Below are 17802 nucleotides of genomic sequence, written 5' to 3' on the forward strand. Positions count from 1 at the left end.
ATGGCAATAGATAGATCATCCAAACAGAAAATCAACAAGGAAATAGTGGCTTTGAACGACTCATTGGACCAGATGGATCTAACAGATACATTCAGAATGTTCCACCCTCAAACAGCAGAATACACATTGTTTCAAGTGCACATGGAACATTCCCCAGAATAGATCACATATTAGGCCACAAAATAGGTCTCAACAGATTAAAAAATATTTAAGTTATGCCATGTATCTTTTCTGATCACAACTCTATAAAACTAGAAATCAACCACAAGAAAGAAAACCGAAAAGAATACAAATACTTGGATGTTAAATAATAGGTTAATAAACAGGCATCAGTCAACCAAGAAATCAAAGAGGAAATTAAAAAATACATGGAGACAAATGAAAACATAATGGTCTAAAATCTTTGGGATGCAACCAAAATGGTAGAAGAGGGAATAAAGACACACCTCAAAGAGCAGGAAAAATCACAAATAAACAACCTAACCTTACAACTAACGGATCTAGAAAATAAGAACAAACAAAACCCAAAACCAGTAGAAGGAAGGAAATAATAAAGATTAGATCAGAAATTTTAAAAATAGAAATTAAAAAAAAAAAAAAAACCCAGATCAATGATATTAGGAGCTGGTTCTTTGAAAAGGTCAGCAAAATCAACAAACCTTTAGCCAGACTCACTTTCTCCCACTGCCCCCCATCAAAAGGACTCAAAATCAGAAATTAAAGAGTAAAAATAGCTGACACCACAGAAATACAAAGGACTATAAGGGAATATTATGAAAAACTCTATGCCAACAAGTTGGACAACCTGGAAGAGATGGATACATTCCTAGAAACATAAAACCTCCCATAACTGAATCAGGAAGAAGTAGAAAGTTTGAACAGCCTGGTTACCAGCAGTGAAATTGAATCAGTAATTAAAAAAAAAAAAAAAAAACTCCCAAAAAACAAAAGGACCAGGACGAGATGGACTTCACAGGTGAATTCCACCAAACGTTTAAAGAAGAGTTAATACCTATTCTACTCAAACTATTAAAAAAATAGAAGAGGAAAAAAAACTTCCAAATTCATTCCATGAGGCCAGCATTACCCTGATACCAAAAAGATAAAGACACCACAAAAGAAAAAGAGAATTACAGGCCAATATCCCTGATGAACATAGGTGCAAAAATCCTTAACAAAATATTAGCAAACCAAATCCCATAATATGTTAAATCATTCACCACAATCAAGTGAGATTTATTCTTGGGATGCAAGCATTGTTCAACATTCACAGATCAATCAACGTGATACATCACATCAACAAGAGAAAGAATAAGAACCATATGATCATTTCAATAGATGCAGAAAAAACATTTGACAAAGTACAACATCCGTTCATGATAAAAATTCTCAACAAAGTAGATTTAGGGGGAACAAACCTCAACATAATAAAGGCCATCTATGAAAAAATCACAGCAAACATCGTCCTCAATGGGGAAAAACAGAGCTTTTCTCCTAAGATCAGGAATAGGACAGGGGTGTCCACTGTCACCACTTTTATTTAACTTAGTACTAGAAGTCCTAACCATAGTAATCAGACAAGACAGAGGAATAAAAGGCATCCAAATTGGTAAGGAAGAGGTGACATTTTCATTATTTGCAGATAAGATATTATATGTAGAAAAGCCTGAAGACTCTACCAAAAAACTGCTAGAACTGATAAGTGAATTGAGTAATAAAGTCACAGGATATGAAATTGATATACAGAAATCTGTTACATTTCTATACTAGTAATGAAGCAGCAGAAAGAGAAATGAAGATAATCCCATTTACAGTTGCACAAAAAATAATAAAATAGGAATAAACCTAACCAAAGAGGTGAAAGATCTGTACTCTGAAAACTATGAAACATTGATGAAAGATATTGAATATGACACAATTGGAAAGACATTCCATGCTCATGGATTGGAAAAACAAATATTGTTCAAATATCTATACTACCCAAAGGAATCTACATATTTAATGCAGTCTCTATCAAAATACCAATAACATTTTTCACAGAGATAGAGCAAACAATTCTAAAATTTGTTTGGAACCACAAAAATCCTGAAGAGCGAAAGCAATCTTGAAAAATAAAAACAAAGCTGGAGGTATCACAAGTACAGACTTCAAGTTATACTACAAAGCTGTAGTCATCAAGACAGTGTGGTACTGGCACAAAAATTGACACATAGATAATGGAACAGAATAGAGAACCCAGAAATAAACTGATGATGATATGATCAATTCACCTCTGACAAAGGATTCCATGAGTGAAAAGACAGTCTCTTTAACAAATGGTGTTGGGAAAGTTGGATAGCAACATGCAAAAGAATAAAACTGGACCAGTTTCTCATACTAACTAAAAAAAAAATAAACTCATATTGGATTAAGGACAAATGTGAGACCTGAAACCATAAAAATCCTAGAGGAGAACACAGGCAGTAATCTCTCTGACATTCACTGTATCAGCATTTTTCTAGATATCTCTCCTGAGGCAAGGGAAACAAAAGCAAAAATAAACAAGCAGGACTACATCAAAATAAAAAGCTTCTGCACAGCAAAGTAAACAACCAATAAAACAAAGTCAGACTACTGAATGGGAGAAGATGTTTGCAAATGACATATTAGATAAAGGGTTAGTATTCAAAATATATAAAGAACTTAACACCCCCAAAACCCAAATAATCCAATTAAAAAATAGGCAGAAGGCATGAACAGACATTTCTCCAAAGAAAACATCCAGATGGCCAACAGACACACGGAAAGATACTCAACATCACTCACTCATCATCAGGGAAATACCAATCAAAACCTTATATTAAATGTTGGCAAACGGAATATAAATACATTTTTAAAAAGGTCAAAACCACAGTGAGATAGCATTGCACCTGTCAGAATGGCTAAAGTCAACAACACAAGAAAAGCACATTGGCAAGGATGTAGACAAAGGGGAACCCTCCTGCTCTGTTGGTGGGAATGCAAACTGGTGCAGCTACTGTGGAAAACAGTATGGAGATTCCTCAAAAAATTAAAAATAGAGTTACCATATGATAAGTAATTCTGTCAATGGGTTATTTACACAAACAATATGAAAACACTAACTCGAAAACATACATGCACCCCCATGTTTATAGCAGCATTATCTACAATAGCCAAGATATGGAAGCAGCCTAAATGTCCATTGACTGACGAATGGATAAAGAAGAAGTGGTATATAGACAATGGAATATTATTCGGCCATAAAAAAGAATGAAGTTTTGCCATTTGCAACGACATGGATGGAGTTGGAGAGTATAATGCTAAGTGAAATAGGCAGAGAAAACCAAACACCATGTGATTTCACTTGTATGTGGAATTTAAGAAACAAAAAAGAAACAGAGACAAACCAAGAAACAGACTCTTAACTCTAGAGAACTAATGGTCACCAGAGGAGAGGTGGGTGGGGGGATGGGGGAAACAGGTAAAGATTCAGAGTACACTTGTTGTGATGAGCACTGAGTAATGTAGAGAATTGTTGAATCACTCTATTGTACACCTGAAACTAACATAACACTGTATATTAACCATCCTGGATTTCAAAAAATAACAGAAAAACAAAATAAACATAAATCAGTGACTTTGAGTAAAAGCAGATTTCCCTCCATAATGTGGGTGGGCCTCATCTAATTAGGTGAAGGCCTGAATAGAACAAAAGACTGACCTCCCCTGAGCAAGAGGGAATTCTGCAGCCCGTGGCTTTCAGACTGGACCTGCAGCATCAGCTTTCCTGTATCTCCAGGGTGCCGGCCCCCTGCAGATCTTGGACTCGCCAGCCTTCATGACTGCATGAACACATTCTCATGAGACTGCTCACCTGTGTGGAGGTGAAATAGGTATGAGGTTAGGGCAAGACTCAGAACCACTGTGCCGGTCTGAAATATTTTTCTTTTCTAAGCTCTTGGCCAGGTAGGGTTAAGCAGTGTCTTTGATGGGGAGTCCTCAGCAGGCAGGGCTGTGGGTGCTAAGCCCACTCTGTGTCATGCCCCGCGCAGCACTCCATAATGATGGGTGCTCTAATAAACAGTTCTCACTCCCGCTTAGGAAGAGCAGTGAGCCTGTGTGGCCCAATGCAAAAGCACAAGCAGGAGAAATGGAGAAATTGATGCAGGTTTCAGCCCTACTTCCTTGGGTGGCCTCGGGCATTCCTAACCACCCATAGTTCTCGATTCTTCCTTGGAAAGTGCCTTGGAATGGCAGTCCTACTTGGGATGTTACATAAAATACAGGGAAATACTGAGGGAAGTTTAAAGCGCCTGTGACTTCTGGGCATTGTGCTTTCTAGGAAAGGGGGTGGGCAGTGGGGGAGTGTCAGAGACTCTGCCTCTTGTCGCATGCCTCATGGTGATGGGAGCTGAGCCAGGACCGAGGAAGCGGCTGGTATCCACGAGTCCATGTAGAGCCCCTGCTTCTTTCTTCCTCAGGGCTGGGAAGTGGCACAGCAAACCCTCACCTGGAGCCTCTTAGGATTGGTGAACCGGATGCCAGGACTCACAGGGCACCAGGACTAGACGTTAAGCCACGCGTGTGTCCCAGGCAGTAGTTTCCATCCATCGTCCCTCTCTCGGCCCATGGAGCTCCTGATCCTCAGAGGGAGCACCAAGGTTTAGGCTGTGGTTTTAGAAATTGCTGTGGTTGGGACAAGACATGGCGAGGACATAACCAGACTTCTGGGACGCCTGGGAGGCTACGTCGGTTAAGCGTCCAACTCTTGATCTCAGCTCAGGTCTGATCTCAGGGTTGTGAGCTCAAGCCACACACTGGGCTCCAGCGTGGGACCTACTTAAACAAAAGCAAACGACTGAATTACAAGTGCATTGTGAGTGACTTTGAGAAAAAGCCAAAAAGGCCTTGGGGCACTTCTAGGAAGGCTTGGGGTATAAAAGCCTGCTCCCTGGGGACATGTTTATTTTGGGTCAGCACTGCTTCTTTCACACTAGCGTTCACTGGCGCCACCAAAACCATTTCTTCCCAAAGATGTCACAACCATACTCTCAGATGTTTTGTAAATGGAGTGCATTGGTTTCCTAGGGCTGCCTTCACAGGTTCCCGTGACCAGATGGCTGTTGATTCCCACCCAGCTCTGGAGGCTGGAAGTCTGGAGTCAAGGTGACAGCGGGGCACCGCTGTCTCGGGAAGCTCCAGGGAAGAGCGCTCCTTGCATCCTCCTGGCTGCTGGTGGCCCAGCTATCTGTGGTGCTCCTGGGTTTGTAGTTGTAACACCACGTCCTCGGTCCACATCTCTTAGAGGGACACTGTCCCTGGATTTAGGGTCTGTAATCTCGTATGGCCTCATTCTAACTGCTTATATCTGCAGAGACCCTACTTCCAAATAAGGTCAGGTCTGAGGACCCAGGAGGACAGGACTTTGGGGGGACGTCATTCAGCCCACAGCATGGAGAAATTAAGAGTGGAGCTTGGCACAGGTGGCCTTATTATCTTTAGGGGTCTGAGCACAGGCCTGAGGGAGGGAGTTGTCCCCCTGCCAGACAGGTTGGGAGGTAGAAGTTCTGGGGGCTTGGGCTGCATGCCTTCTTCCATTAAAAAACTGTGGAGCACTTTTCCCAACATCCAGTTCTCTCTGGGGTGGGGAAGCCACATTCATCTCTGGCTTCCCAAGTTTGATAAGCCAGGATGCGTGATCCTTTCTCTTACTGCCTCTGAGTCCTGACTTTTCATTGGGTGAGTTAGCAGCTCTCCGGAAAGGCCTGAAAATCAGCCCACCAGCATCTCCCTCGTGTGCACGGTTGGCACTGGGTTCACAAGCACTGACCTATCACCGATGGCCGCTTGGTCATGTCTAATCTTTGTCAGATTGAGAAGCCACAAGCATAGACATGCTCAGTTCTGCAAGCCACCCAGAGGCCACAGCAACCGGGAATAGGGGCTGCTCAAAGTCTTGGTATAGGGGCCTACCTCGAGGAGTGTGGCTGCAGGAGGCCAGTCCCTGGTCCCGACCTGGTCTCCCACTGCTGTCTCTCCATCCTTGGGCTGTGGCTGCTGGGACCCTTCTGTATCTTCCCCTGCAGATCTGGATTCCCCTCTTGGGACCTCTCCAGCCTAACTTCCTTCTGGAACTTTCCATGTCTGGCTCCTGGTCATTCAGGTCTCTGAGATGATGCAGCTAAGTCCTCCCTGACACCACCTCAATTCTATTTCCTCCTGTCACCCCTGCCCCCCACCCCGTGATAGGCTCTGTGATGACAGGGCTGCATCTTCTTGCTCAGTGCTGCGTTCCGAGGCTTGGGACGGGACCAGGCATCTTCAGTAAGTCAGCACTTTCTTCTCACCCCGTCGACCATGGAGAAACAAGGCAGTGTGTTGGATGGAGCATAGTGGATCCTGGATTCCAGGACAGGTGCGGGTGGGGACTGTTGCTCACTCACCCTGCCTGACGCAAGGGGGCATCTATATCCAGTGCCCAGGGGTGAACAGATCGAAGACGGCAGCAAGATAACATGGAGAGAATGTTCCAGAGCAATGAGGCTTCTGCCAATGCTCAGTTCTCAGTGGGGCGGCCCTGGGGACTCATTAGCTATTGCAGGCTGAGATTTCAACCATTTCTTAGTCTTCCAGGAAGGTTTTGCTGCAGCACAGACGGTTATTTTTAGCAAAATAACTGTTTTAGACAAGCACAGTAATTTTTAATCTCATGATTATCAACGCCGTGGGCCTGAAGAAGGAAGACTCCATGAGATAACTTCTGGAGTATTTCTACAATTCCCTGCCTCTTAGGTGGGTCCACGCTGCTCCTGACACTTGGGGCTGATGTTGCTGTGGGGAGGGGGTGCCTCTAGCCCCATGAGACCCTCATGGGGGCTTCACTGGCCAGTGAGTAGTTGCTCTATGACCCTGTAGAGGTGGAGGCTGGGGGAGCAGCTGGAGAGTTGGGGCAGGACATCTGTGCTGTTAGCCTAAGCCTAGTGGGGGCACGGACAGGTCACACCACGTACTCTCTCTGCTTTCTTCCTGACTTCTTTTTACACTCCCCGGCCTGGCTCTGCCTCTCCTGAGCCGCCAGCTTGGCATCTGACCTCCTTTCTCCCTCTTTGGCGGCATCTCCTGCAAACCCCTGATTTCCACCCAGAGCCTCGCTTCTGCCCTGTGGAGCCCAGCCCCAGCCTAGAGAGGTCCCGGGCAGCCTGGGTCTTCAGAGTCCCTGGCACGTGCATGGCTGGTGGGAGAACTGCTCCTCTTGCTTTGTCATTCTTCATCTGTTGCTACCCTTTCTAGCCTTTGTGCTCCTGCGAACCTCCGACTCAGGAGTTTGGTGAGAAAACAAGAAGGGGGGATGAACAAACAGTGAGGGTCACCCTGAGTTCAGATCCAGCCTGTACACGTGACAGTTTTGATGAAAGGGGCCAGTTCCTGCAAGCTATCAGAGCTCGTGCATGATAACCCAAAGAGTCCTACATCTGTTAAAGAAATCAAAGTTGTAGTTTAAACCTTCCCATAAAGAAAACACTGTTTAGAAAAAATATATAGAAAAATCTGTTATATAGAAATCTGTATATAGAAAAATCTGTGTAGGGATCTCTGGGTGGCGCAGCAGTTTGGCGCCTGCCTTTGGCCCAGGGCGCGATCCCGGAGACCCGGGATCGAATCCCACGTCGGGCTCCCGGTGCATGGAGCCTGCTTCTCCCTCTGCCTGTGTCTCTGCCTCTCTCTCTCTCTCTCTGTGTGTGTGTGACTATCATAAATAAAAAAAAAAAAAAAGAAAAATCTGTGTAGCCTTAGGAGTACGTGGATCCAACACCAGAAGTTTGATCAATAAAAGAGAAAGAGGTAAATTGGATAAACTGAGAAGTGTTAAGAGGACATTTGCTCTGAGAAGCATGCTGTCAAGAATGGAAAGACAAGCCACAGAGCAGAAGAAAATACTGGCAAATCACATATCTGACAAAGGACTTATGTCCAGAATATATAAAGAGCTCTCAAAAAATCAATAGGAAAACAAATGGCTTAAAAAAAAAAGATGTGCAAATGATCTTAACACATGCTTCACCAAAGGAGGAATACAGATGGCGTTAAGCCCATGTGAAGATGCTCAACATTTTCAATTAGTCATTGGAGAAATGCAAATTAAAACTATCCTGAGATACCTTTATGCACCTATGGAAATGGCTAAAATAGAAGAAATCCACTGTTGGCAAGCATGCTGAGCTTCTCACTCATTGCTGGGGTGGGGGGCGGGGAACGCAAAAATGGTACAGCGTCTTTAAAGAGCAGTTTCTCAGTTTCGTATGAAGTGAAACATACGCCCACCACATGAACCAGTGATCAATCCTGCTCCAATTTACCCGAGAGACTTGAAAACTTATGTTTAGGAGAACACGAGTATGCAAATGTTTATAGCAGCTTTGTTCATGATTTTTGGAGACCAGAAACAAGCCACATGCTCTTCGGCAGGTGAAGGAATAAAGAAGCGGGTCCATCCGTGCCATAGAATAGGACTCAGCTTGTCTACAGGTAGACAGGCCATGCTGCTGCTGAATCTTATCATAGTGTGTTAAGTGGAAGAAGCCAGGCCGACAAGCTGACGCATGGCACGATCCATTAGGGTGGCTTTCTGGAAAAGGCAAAACGATAGGGACAGAGAAGGGACTCGTGGTTACTGAGTGGGGTGGGGGTGACTCCAAAGAGGCAACAGGGGCAAGTTTTGGGGGGTGATAGAGTTATTCTCTGCCTTGATTGTGTTTACATGATTTATGCATTTGTCAAGAGACATAGAACCTTTAACCAGAAAGAGTGCATTTTATTGTATATGAATTTAAAAATAAATGTAAAAACATGAAGAGGCTTTGAAGTGTGCTTATCCTCAGAGCAGGAGTTAAAGCTCACTTAGCACTGTTGTGTGGGGGCCCCCATGGTGGAATGGAGCCCCCGAGGCTCGTGGAAGCTGAACTCAGCTGGCCGTCCGTGGTCATGATCCTATCACCGCTATCGCCTGTCACACTCACAGTCCGTCCCTGGTGCTAATGGCCTGGCTGCAGGCAGAAGTCTGCAGCACCCACACGGCCGTCCCAGTGCACTGCCTGTGTCTCCTGTGCTGGACACTGGGCAGGAGGCAGGGGCTGGGAGACCATGAATTAGGCTAAGAAGAGGGTGACCTAACCCTCATCTCTTCTGGAAGCTTTCTTTCTTTGTTTTTTTGTTTATTTAAGATTTTATTTATTTAAAGAGCAGGAGGAGGAGCAGAGGGAGAGAGAGAATCCCAGGCAGATTCTGCACTGAGCTTGGAGCCCAACGCAGGGCTCGATCCCAGGACCCAGAGATCATGACCTGAGCTGAAATCAAGAGCCAGTGGCTTACCCGACTGCTCCCCACAGGCACCCCAGGGCTTGCTTTCATTCCATAGACACAATTGCTCATTCTGGATATCCTTGGGATCCTACCTCATCCCCTCCACGTGTTGTGGGAGGCAGAGCAACGTGATGCTAACTGCATAGGTTGTAGTGTCAGGGAGGCCTTGGTTTGGAGCCGGTGCCAGAGCAGCAATCTTGGGCAAGGACTTGAACTACTTTTGGGTTCAGTTTCTCAACCTGTAAGATGGGGACGATAATAGTACTGACGTCACGGGGTGGCCGAGGATTACGGAATCCAAAGTGTGTTCCTGAAGCCCAGTACCCAGTGTGGTGAGCATGTAATAAACCCACACGGTGCTCACTACACGTGCGTCAGGTGAAGTGGTGCGTGCAGGAGTGAGTGGTCCCGGGGGTGGGGATGCCGAAGCCCCTGTCCTCATTGTGCACATGGCCGGCCCCATACATTCTGTCTCCTGGAGCTCACAGGCTGAAGCTGCACTCAGGGCTCACGGTCTCCTTGCACCTTCCTCCAGGCCAGGCCCTGAGACGGGTGGTGGTTGCCTGGCTCTCGAACGCACTCAGCAGCTCTTGGTCCCCAGGGAAGCTCCCCCTGCTTCACACACCATCAGCCCAGACTGACCTCCCAGCCCTTGCACAGGGGCCTGGCTTGGGTCAGGACAGGATAGAACCTGGAGTGTCAAGGCCGTAGCTCAGGGGATGACTTCTTTCCTCCTGGGCTCCCTGGCTCACCAATGCTTGTGGGTTCAAAAGCTATCCAGGGACCGACTTTCAGTTCCTGAACTACATATAGTGAATTGTCTTATAATTGGCTAACGACAGGCTGGAGGTTAGCCAATGCCAGCCTCGTGGGAGCAAGCAAGGGTGCACTTTGGGCTCTGCCCTGGGTTCTGCTCCATTTGCACCTGTGTTAGGGTGAACGTGGATGTGTCCATTGAGGACATTGGGACTTGTGGTTGGGAGATAGGTCATATCTCAGCACACTGGACTGATGGACCAAACCATCAGGAATTAAAATGGATAAAGGTCAGTTCTTGCTCTCAGGCCTTCACATCCAACAATGTGCATGTGGAGTTTAATGAGCACATGAGAAAACCTGGGGCTTTTAGGCAATGCAAGGTCAGTACGAAGCAGGGAGTGTGATGCGGAAACAAAAAAGCTAATGCTATCAGGTTGCATTAACAGAGACATAGGTTACAGAACAGAGGAGGTGATACTTTGATTCTCTGTGCTAGGCTGACCTCATTGTGAATATGGTGTTTACTTTTGACAGTCACATTTTAGTGTGGATGTTTACAACCTGTAAGGTCGGGAGAGGGCAATCAGAATGATGAGGCAACTCAGTGCCAGTTTATATAAAGGTTGGAGAGAGGTGGCTTAAGGAACAAAGATCTGCCGGGGTCAGGGTAGCCGGCAGTACTTAAGGGGATCCTTGTGGAAGAGTGATTATGACCTATTCTCTGTGCCTCCAAAGCAGTGCTATGTAAGGAATTTCGGGTGATGATGGAAATAGTTTATGTCTGTGCCATTTAATAGGTACCAGACAGATGTGGTTTTTGAGCAAATAAAATGTGGGAACTGAATTTTTAATTTAACTAATTAAAATGAAAATTTAAATGGCTTAATGTGGCTACGTTATTGGACAGTGAAGCTTTAGAGGGAAAATAAGAGAGTAGATGAGGGGCTGGTGAATTTTTTTCTGTAAAGGGCAAGACAGTAACTGTTTTGGGTTTTGTTGGGCGTATGGTGTCTGTGGCCACAGCTGGACTCTGCCGTTGTAGCGTGAAAGCATGCACCGCAGAGGAAAGAATGAATGTGTCTGTGTTCTAATAAAACTTTACTTATGGAAACTGAAATCTGAGTACAATTTTTACATGTCACAAAATAGTCTTCTTTTGATTTTTCCAACCACTTTCAAAGCATAAAAACCACTCATCGCTCACAGGTTGTAAAAAAAATGGGTGGCAGGCAGGATGTGGCCTGTGGAGTTGCTGACTCTGGCCTAGAACGTGGGTGGGAGCCCCAGGGAGTCCTGTGTAAGTACAAGCAGGGAAGATGGTATTGATTAGAGGCGGCTGGGAACAGCCCGGGTGCCGTGGCTAGGAGGCCAGTTCCTGTCCTGAGTTCAAGGCCGCGGAGTACCTGCTGCTACCTTGGGGTGTGCCTCCCCGGGGAAGCTGGTTACGGCCATCCGTGTGCAGCCCAGGGGAGAGGTGGCTGGGAGCGCCGGCCTCCACGGCGTAAGGGAGGACCCTCCCCGCCCGAATACCACTGCTCTGCCATCGGGTCCCCTTCTAGACAAGGTGGCCATGCTCGGAAAGCTTCACCATCAGCTAGTCCTTTCCTTGGGTGTGCCTGGAGAAGGCTGCCTTCCGCATCCTCCCCCCAGACGGGGGGGACCGGTGCTCTCTGGCGGGCTGTGGGCCCATCTGTGAAGATGTGACTGCTTGGGAGCTGGTTGTGCAGCCCGTGGACCGCTGGCGCTCAGGGCCTCTCCGTGACCATCAATTCGGCTTTCTTGCTTTTCTCTCCTCCCTTTGTCCTGACCTCTGTCCGTCTGATGTCCAATCAGCATCTCTGCCAAAATAAACAAAAACAGAAAAAAGAGAGCTTCTTCCTGTAAGGAGAGAGGAGGGAAGACCTGGCTCAAGGTTTGAATTTTTGTGTCTATATCCACACCTCAGCCTGCTGTCACCGTAGTAGACTTTTCTCCATGTCTTTGTAAATAAAGCACAGGAAGCTTATGAAGCTTTGAGGGGCCTTAAAAACAATTGAGAGAAATACCTTCGGCATACAGCATTATGTAAGTCTCCGTGTAGAGTGTATCAATGCAACACGGAGCTGCAGTATCGTTCCCATGGGAGCATTCGCCGCCCTCCGTCCCGGCCCACGGCTAGCCTTGCTTCCACTGTCAGGAGCAGGTGAGAGCTTGTCTCAGCCAGTTTCGTGTCGAGAGGACAGCTTCCTCGTCTGTACGTGTGGGGCTGTGTATCAGGTCTGCCGGCCTGACCTGTCCGCTCGGGGCGAGCATGTACCCTTACACCATCTCTTGCCCGTTGCCTATTTTGGGGAGTTTTAGGCATACACCGAAGACAGGGGAGTACAGTCAGCCCCAAGTGTCCATCACCGGCTCTGACAAAAGCCAGCTCCTGGCCGGTCTTGAATCATTCATACCTTCTCCCTGCCTCCTGTACTTTGAAGCAAATCCACGGGAAGCTTCTGACACGACACATCAACTCACTCTTGCACTAACATCTCTGCTCTGCACATTCCGTTTCAGATCATTGCCTTCGATGAGTTAAGGACGGATTTTAAGAGCCCCATAGACCAGTGTAACCCTGTTCACGCGGTGAGTAGTGGGTGCTGGCGGTGGGCGGGGTGGCATCAGGGCAGGCTGCCAGGGCCTGGGGAGGAAGGACGTTCAAGTGGGGGGTGGATAGAGTGCCTCCCCTCCTGGCTCAGGTCAAGGGCACCTCTCACACCTGAAGTCTGCCCAGGTCCCAACATATCTTGCAAGTCAGAATGACAATCCCAAGAACCCAGGTGGAAAAGGTCTACTGTGCGGGGCTGTAGTCTTCAAGGCCCCGTGCTGGTGGTTTTTGGTTATTCATCCCCGAATAAGGAGAGAGGCTCCATGCTGGCCAACATGCTGGCATGATGAGGTGGTTCACGCTCTGTGCTTGCCCAGGTCTCCCAGAGGCAGACATGCAGAGTGGGTGGACGTATAGAGCCCCTGGCCACCCATCCACCACCCAGGGGGTCACTCATCTTCAGAGGCTCCGTCTGTGGGCCTGAGGTCAGCTCGCCGCCCACTGGGGAATCTGATGCGGTCTGGTCATCTGATCCAGGCTCAGCACGTGCTGTTCTACATCTTTCCGTTCTGTCTTGCTGGTCAGTCATGCATGCTGCCACTGCCATGTGCTCTGGAGTGGATATGGAAAGCGGGCTTGGTGCAGAGAGCAGAGGAGGACCCTACTTCCAATGAATGGTGTGGGTGCTGGCCATCTGCTTCTCTGGTCAGTGCAGCCGACTTCCCAGAGCCAAGGACCAACCACGCACGTGGACAGAGCCTCATCCACACTCACTGTGGACCAGCCCTGCTGGGCTCAAGGGATGGGACACACACCGTTCAGGTGTGTTTCTCAGCCTAAACTCTGGGGGTCTGTGCACCCCTGAAGTTCTTTCCAAGCCCCAGTTTCCAGCGTAAAGCCAGGTATTTGTTTGGATATCTCTGTGGATATTTTCTGTTAGAGGTTGTAGACTGAACGGCAGGATTTACTGTGTGAATCCATCTGAACCTGGAAGGCTCATGGTGTCACTCTTCAGTGACAGGGACCAGAGACACCTGTCCTCCTTGAAGGAAGATATGCTCCCTGGAGGTACCAGAAGACCAGGGGACCAGGCCTCAGGGTCACCTCTGTAAGGGACATGGCTTTTACCGGAGTTGTAAGTTTTTGTGAGTTTTTACTGCACGCGAGGAACCGTGTATATGTGTAACCTATAATTTTCACAAGTCAGCCAGGATGGCATCATTGCCGCACACACAGACTGGTAGGCGAGAGCCCGCAGCGCATGGCGGGAGGTTAGCACGCCTGTCTGCCTGTCTCGGGAGCCCGGGCTCCTACCACGTACTCCAGGTGGTCTCTTTTCCGAGAGCTGATTTTCTAATCCTTTTGGCATCAGATTCTTTGGTTCTATGAAACAGAATGAAACCCTTTCAAAGTCAACAGTGTGGAGCAGAATTTTGTCGCAAGATGCAAGAATCCCTAAGATGCACTTGAAAATTTCTGAGGTTTTGTGAAACTTGCTTGCACTGAAATGCATTTTGTTTGCATCTGCCGATCTCACCACCTACCTGTGATAACTTAGCTCCGTCAGACCTGAAAGGGCTATCTCCGGTTTCGTTTCTCTCTGGATGTTTCGTGTTTGGCACTGGCATCACCGCCTGGTCCACAGAGCTGCTCTAGTCCTGCTGTTCCTCCTCCTAGCTCACTGGAAACCCCCAGAGCTTCTTGAATCACCCCTGGGTGCGTGCTGCTGCAGAAACGTGTCCTCCACTCCGTCCTGTCCTGCCAATTCCACCCAGGTGACTGGCGAAAACTTGAGACTGCCTAATGGAGCCACTTCCATCTGGCTACGTCAAGTTCTTAGTCCAGATGGAGCAAAGAAGATAGGATAGGCCATGTGCCATGGCAGCACCAGTACGGAGCCTGCACACAGTTGGTGCTCAACTATTGTTGATGAGAGGGAGAAAGCATACTGCAGAATGAGGTGTAGGGTGGAACTGGGTCTCAGCTCTTCACTCTTGTCACTAAAGCCATGCTTTAGATGCTTTTAGATGATTTAATTAAGGAGCCTGGGCCCTGGCAGCCAGATATTTCTTGGATAGACCGAAGCCCCTCCGGAAAGGACTCTTGTCTGAGATTAAAAAAAAAAATCCATTAAACCCCCCATGGAAGAGTATTAAACATATTTTCTTGGTTCTTACGATTTATTCTCTGGCAGGAAGTTAAGTGCTTCGGATGCCTCATTAACTCCCATTCGAGCTCTCTCAGCCTCTGTAGAGCCCTGGAGCAGGGTCTCTGCCTCGGGTGGCTCGGAGAAGCCACCGCACCCATTGGTGACACCAGCCCTGGTGGACTTAGCTTACAAACAGTTGCTCTAGGAGTGGGCTGAGGCTCACTGATTCTCAGGATCGAATGTCCCCTAGAGCTCTATGTCTTGTGGGGCCCTCGGGGTAGACCTCCTTCCAGGGGGTGGACAGGGCAGGAGGGTTCTTGTTTTCCTCTCAGCTTCTCATTTCCCTTCCTTTTACCAGAGGGGCCCTCGGTATCACCAAAGGAGGAGCCACCAGAGGCCCAGCTTGCAGGGAAGGAGCTGGTGTGGCCCTGTACCAGCCTCTCTATGTCTGGCACCTCACCCCTTGCCCCTTATTCCTCATGTAGGCAGCCTTGATGCCCAGCTGTGTGCGGGGTGTGTGTGTGCACATGCACGTGTGAGCACGCACACATGTGTGTTCTGGAGGACATGGTCTGTCTCCCTAGCCACGTGGACACTAATTTGTCCTGAGGTGGGCTCTTTCTTCTGGGCTTGAAAGACACACAGCAGTCACTGTATGATTTGATTAGAGAAACTGAAGTGGCGGAGCCACCTGTCTCCCCCAGAGCAAGTTCATTAGCATCACATCCGCGGTCACCAGATTCATAGTGGCTGCCTCCTAATGAAGCACCAGCAGACGCCGCAGCTGCACTCAGAGGGGCTTTGGAAAACAAGAAGCTCACCACACGAAAGGGAAGTCCGCGCACAGTCTGTGATGTGACCATCATCACCCCGCCACCCTGCCGCTGGCCATGGGCACCCGTCCCAGTCGTGGGCCAGGCTCCGGGAACGGACTTTGATGTCTCGAAAAGTCTTAGCCTGGGAGCGCTGCTGGTGTCTAATTTAGTGGGATGACTGCTTCCTCTAAATGCACTCACTTTAGAAAAATAAAATCAACGGGCAGAGAACTTCATAGCTTAGACACCAATCAGGGCACATGTGCTCTGGAGCCCGGGTGGAAGTCCTCCCGGGAGGACTCTAGGCTCCAGAGGTCCCTAGTGCTCAACTGTCTTACAGTGGGAAGTTTGTACCTTTGAGCCCCGGTGTCCAGTTCCCTCTGCTCTGCTGCCTGTCTCTCTGGTAACCACACACAGGATCTCCTTTTCTAGGAGTTTGTTTTGTTGTTTTGCGTGATCTCACATATAAGTGACATCGCATGGTATTTGTCTTTCTCTGTCTGGCTTATATCACTGAGCACAGAACCATCATGGACACCATCCATGTTGTCGCAGATGGTAGGATTTGCTTCTTTTTTTATGGCTGAGTAATGTTCCAGTGTGTGTGTGTGTGTCATGACTGTATAATAGTATATCATATGGATATAGTGTATGTATATGCACATGTGTGTATATACATATTTTCTGTATATACATATTTTCTTTTTCCACTTACACCCACGACACTCACGTTGCTTCTGTGTCATGACTGTGATAAATAATGCTTCAGTGAACACAGAGGTACAGATAACGTTTTCTAGGCGGTGATTTCATTCCCTTCAAATAGGTACCCAAAGTAGAATTGCTGTGGCTATTACAGTAGTTTTATTTTTAACTTTTTGAGGAGCCTCCCTAATGTTTTCGTAGTGGCTGCACTAATTTAAATTCCCACCAACAGTGCACAATAAAAAGGATGAGAGTCCTTTTTCTCCTCGTCCGCACCAGCACCTGCTGTCTCTTATCTTTTTAGTAACAGCCGTTCTGACAGCTGTGAGGTGCTATCTCAATGTGGTTTTGATTTGCATTTCCCTGATGAAGAGTGATGAGCACCTTTTCATGTTCCCCCGGCTATCTCTGTTTCTTCTGCAGAAAAAATATCTATTCACAGCCTCTGCCCATTGTATTTGGATTATTTGGGTTTTTTTGCTGAGAGCAAAAACTCTCATTAGGAGCCGCCGGGTGGGAGCATGCAGGTCCCTGGTGGGTTCTGACTCCTCTCCTGGGGGCTGGATCACGGGGGGGGGGGGCTTCTCGTGTTCTTTCAGCAGAGCATCTAACCCCCCTCTTTCTTTCTTGTGTGTCCCAATAGAGGGAGCGGCTGAGGAACATTGAGCGCATCTGCTTCCTCCTGAGAAAGGTCAGTGCGGCCCCATGCTCGAGAGTGGACGGTCACATGGCCATGGTTGGTCGTGCGGGGGAAGGGGCTGGCGGGGCTCAGTGCTCAGTACTGTCTCCCCAGAAAGGCAAATGGCAAGGGAGGGGGAGGGGGAGGGGGAGCAAGTGAGCAGTTTGCTGGAAACCCGAGATAAAAGGCGCTAATTAGAATGGGTGGCCATCAATCAAAGCATCAGGGCAACACTGGGTATTTGCAGGTGCCCTCTGGCTGGACTTAAAGGTTCTTTATCTTTGTGTGATGATGGATGGCGTTTCCAGCCCCTGTGACCTCATAGCTTTTGTTCCTGTCTGGTGCTCGGCTCAGAAATGCTCCTGCTCAACTCAGCGAAGTTTTTAACTAGATGCTGGTTTTCCTTTGAGGTTTCAGCTTGCCACTCAGCTTTGTAGTTTGATTGGCAGCATCACTGGGAGTGTTTTAGGGGCAGGATGGGAGATGCTTTGAAAGGGGGAGCCAAGCATTGAGAGAGTTGTTCTGAATGGATGCTGCCCTCAGTGCATCTGGGAAGCGCACGTGAGCATGCACATTCATGTGTGCACGAACAGCACAAGCTTGGTATTTAGCACAATTCTGTGGCATAGCCAGGGAACCCCAGTGGCAGAGGGACTGCATTCTCCACCAGGACAGCGCGTGCTTTTTGCAGTAAAGTGTATGGAACAGCAACTGGCAGGTAAAGTGAGCAGTGGCCATAGCCTTGAGCCAAAGGACGGCCCCA

At 47.8% G+C, this 17802-nt stretch overlaps 1 protein-coding gene across 1 annotated transcript in view; it reads left to right on the top strand.

The window, feature by feature from the left end:
• CNIH3 (cornichon family AMPA receptor auxiliary protein 3) overlaps positions 1 to 17802 on the top strand; it is a 98185-nt gene that overhangs the window by 32942 nt on the left and 47441 nt on the right. The window contains exons 2-3 of the mRNA XM_077901268.1: positions 12661 to 12729; positions 17004 to 17051. Coding sequence (XP_077757394.1) covers positions 12661 to 12729; positions 17004 to 17051 — 117 coding nt within the window. The remainder of the gene's footprint in view (positions 1 to 12660; positions 12730 to 17003; positions 17052 to 17802) is intronic.

This window comes from Canis aureus, chromosome 6 (genome assembly GCF_053574225.1).
Source record: "Canis aureus isolate CA01 chromosome 6, VMU_Caureus_v.1.0, whole genome shotgun sequence".
In the NCBI taxonomy this organism is placed as follows: Eukaryota; Metazoa; Chordata; class Mammalia; order Carnivora; family Canidae; genus Canis; species Canis aureus.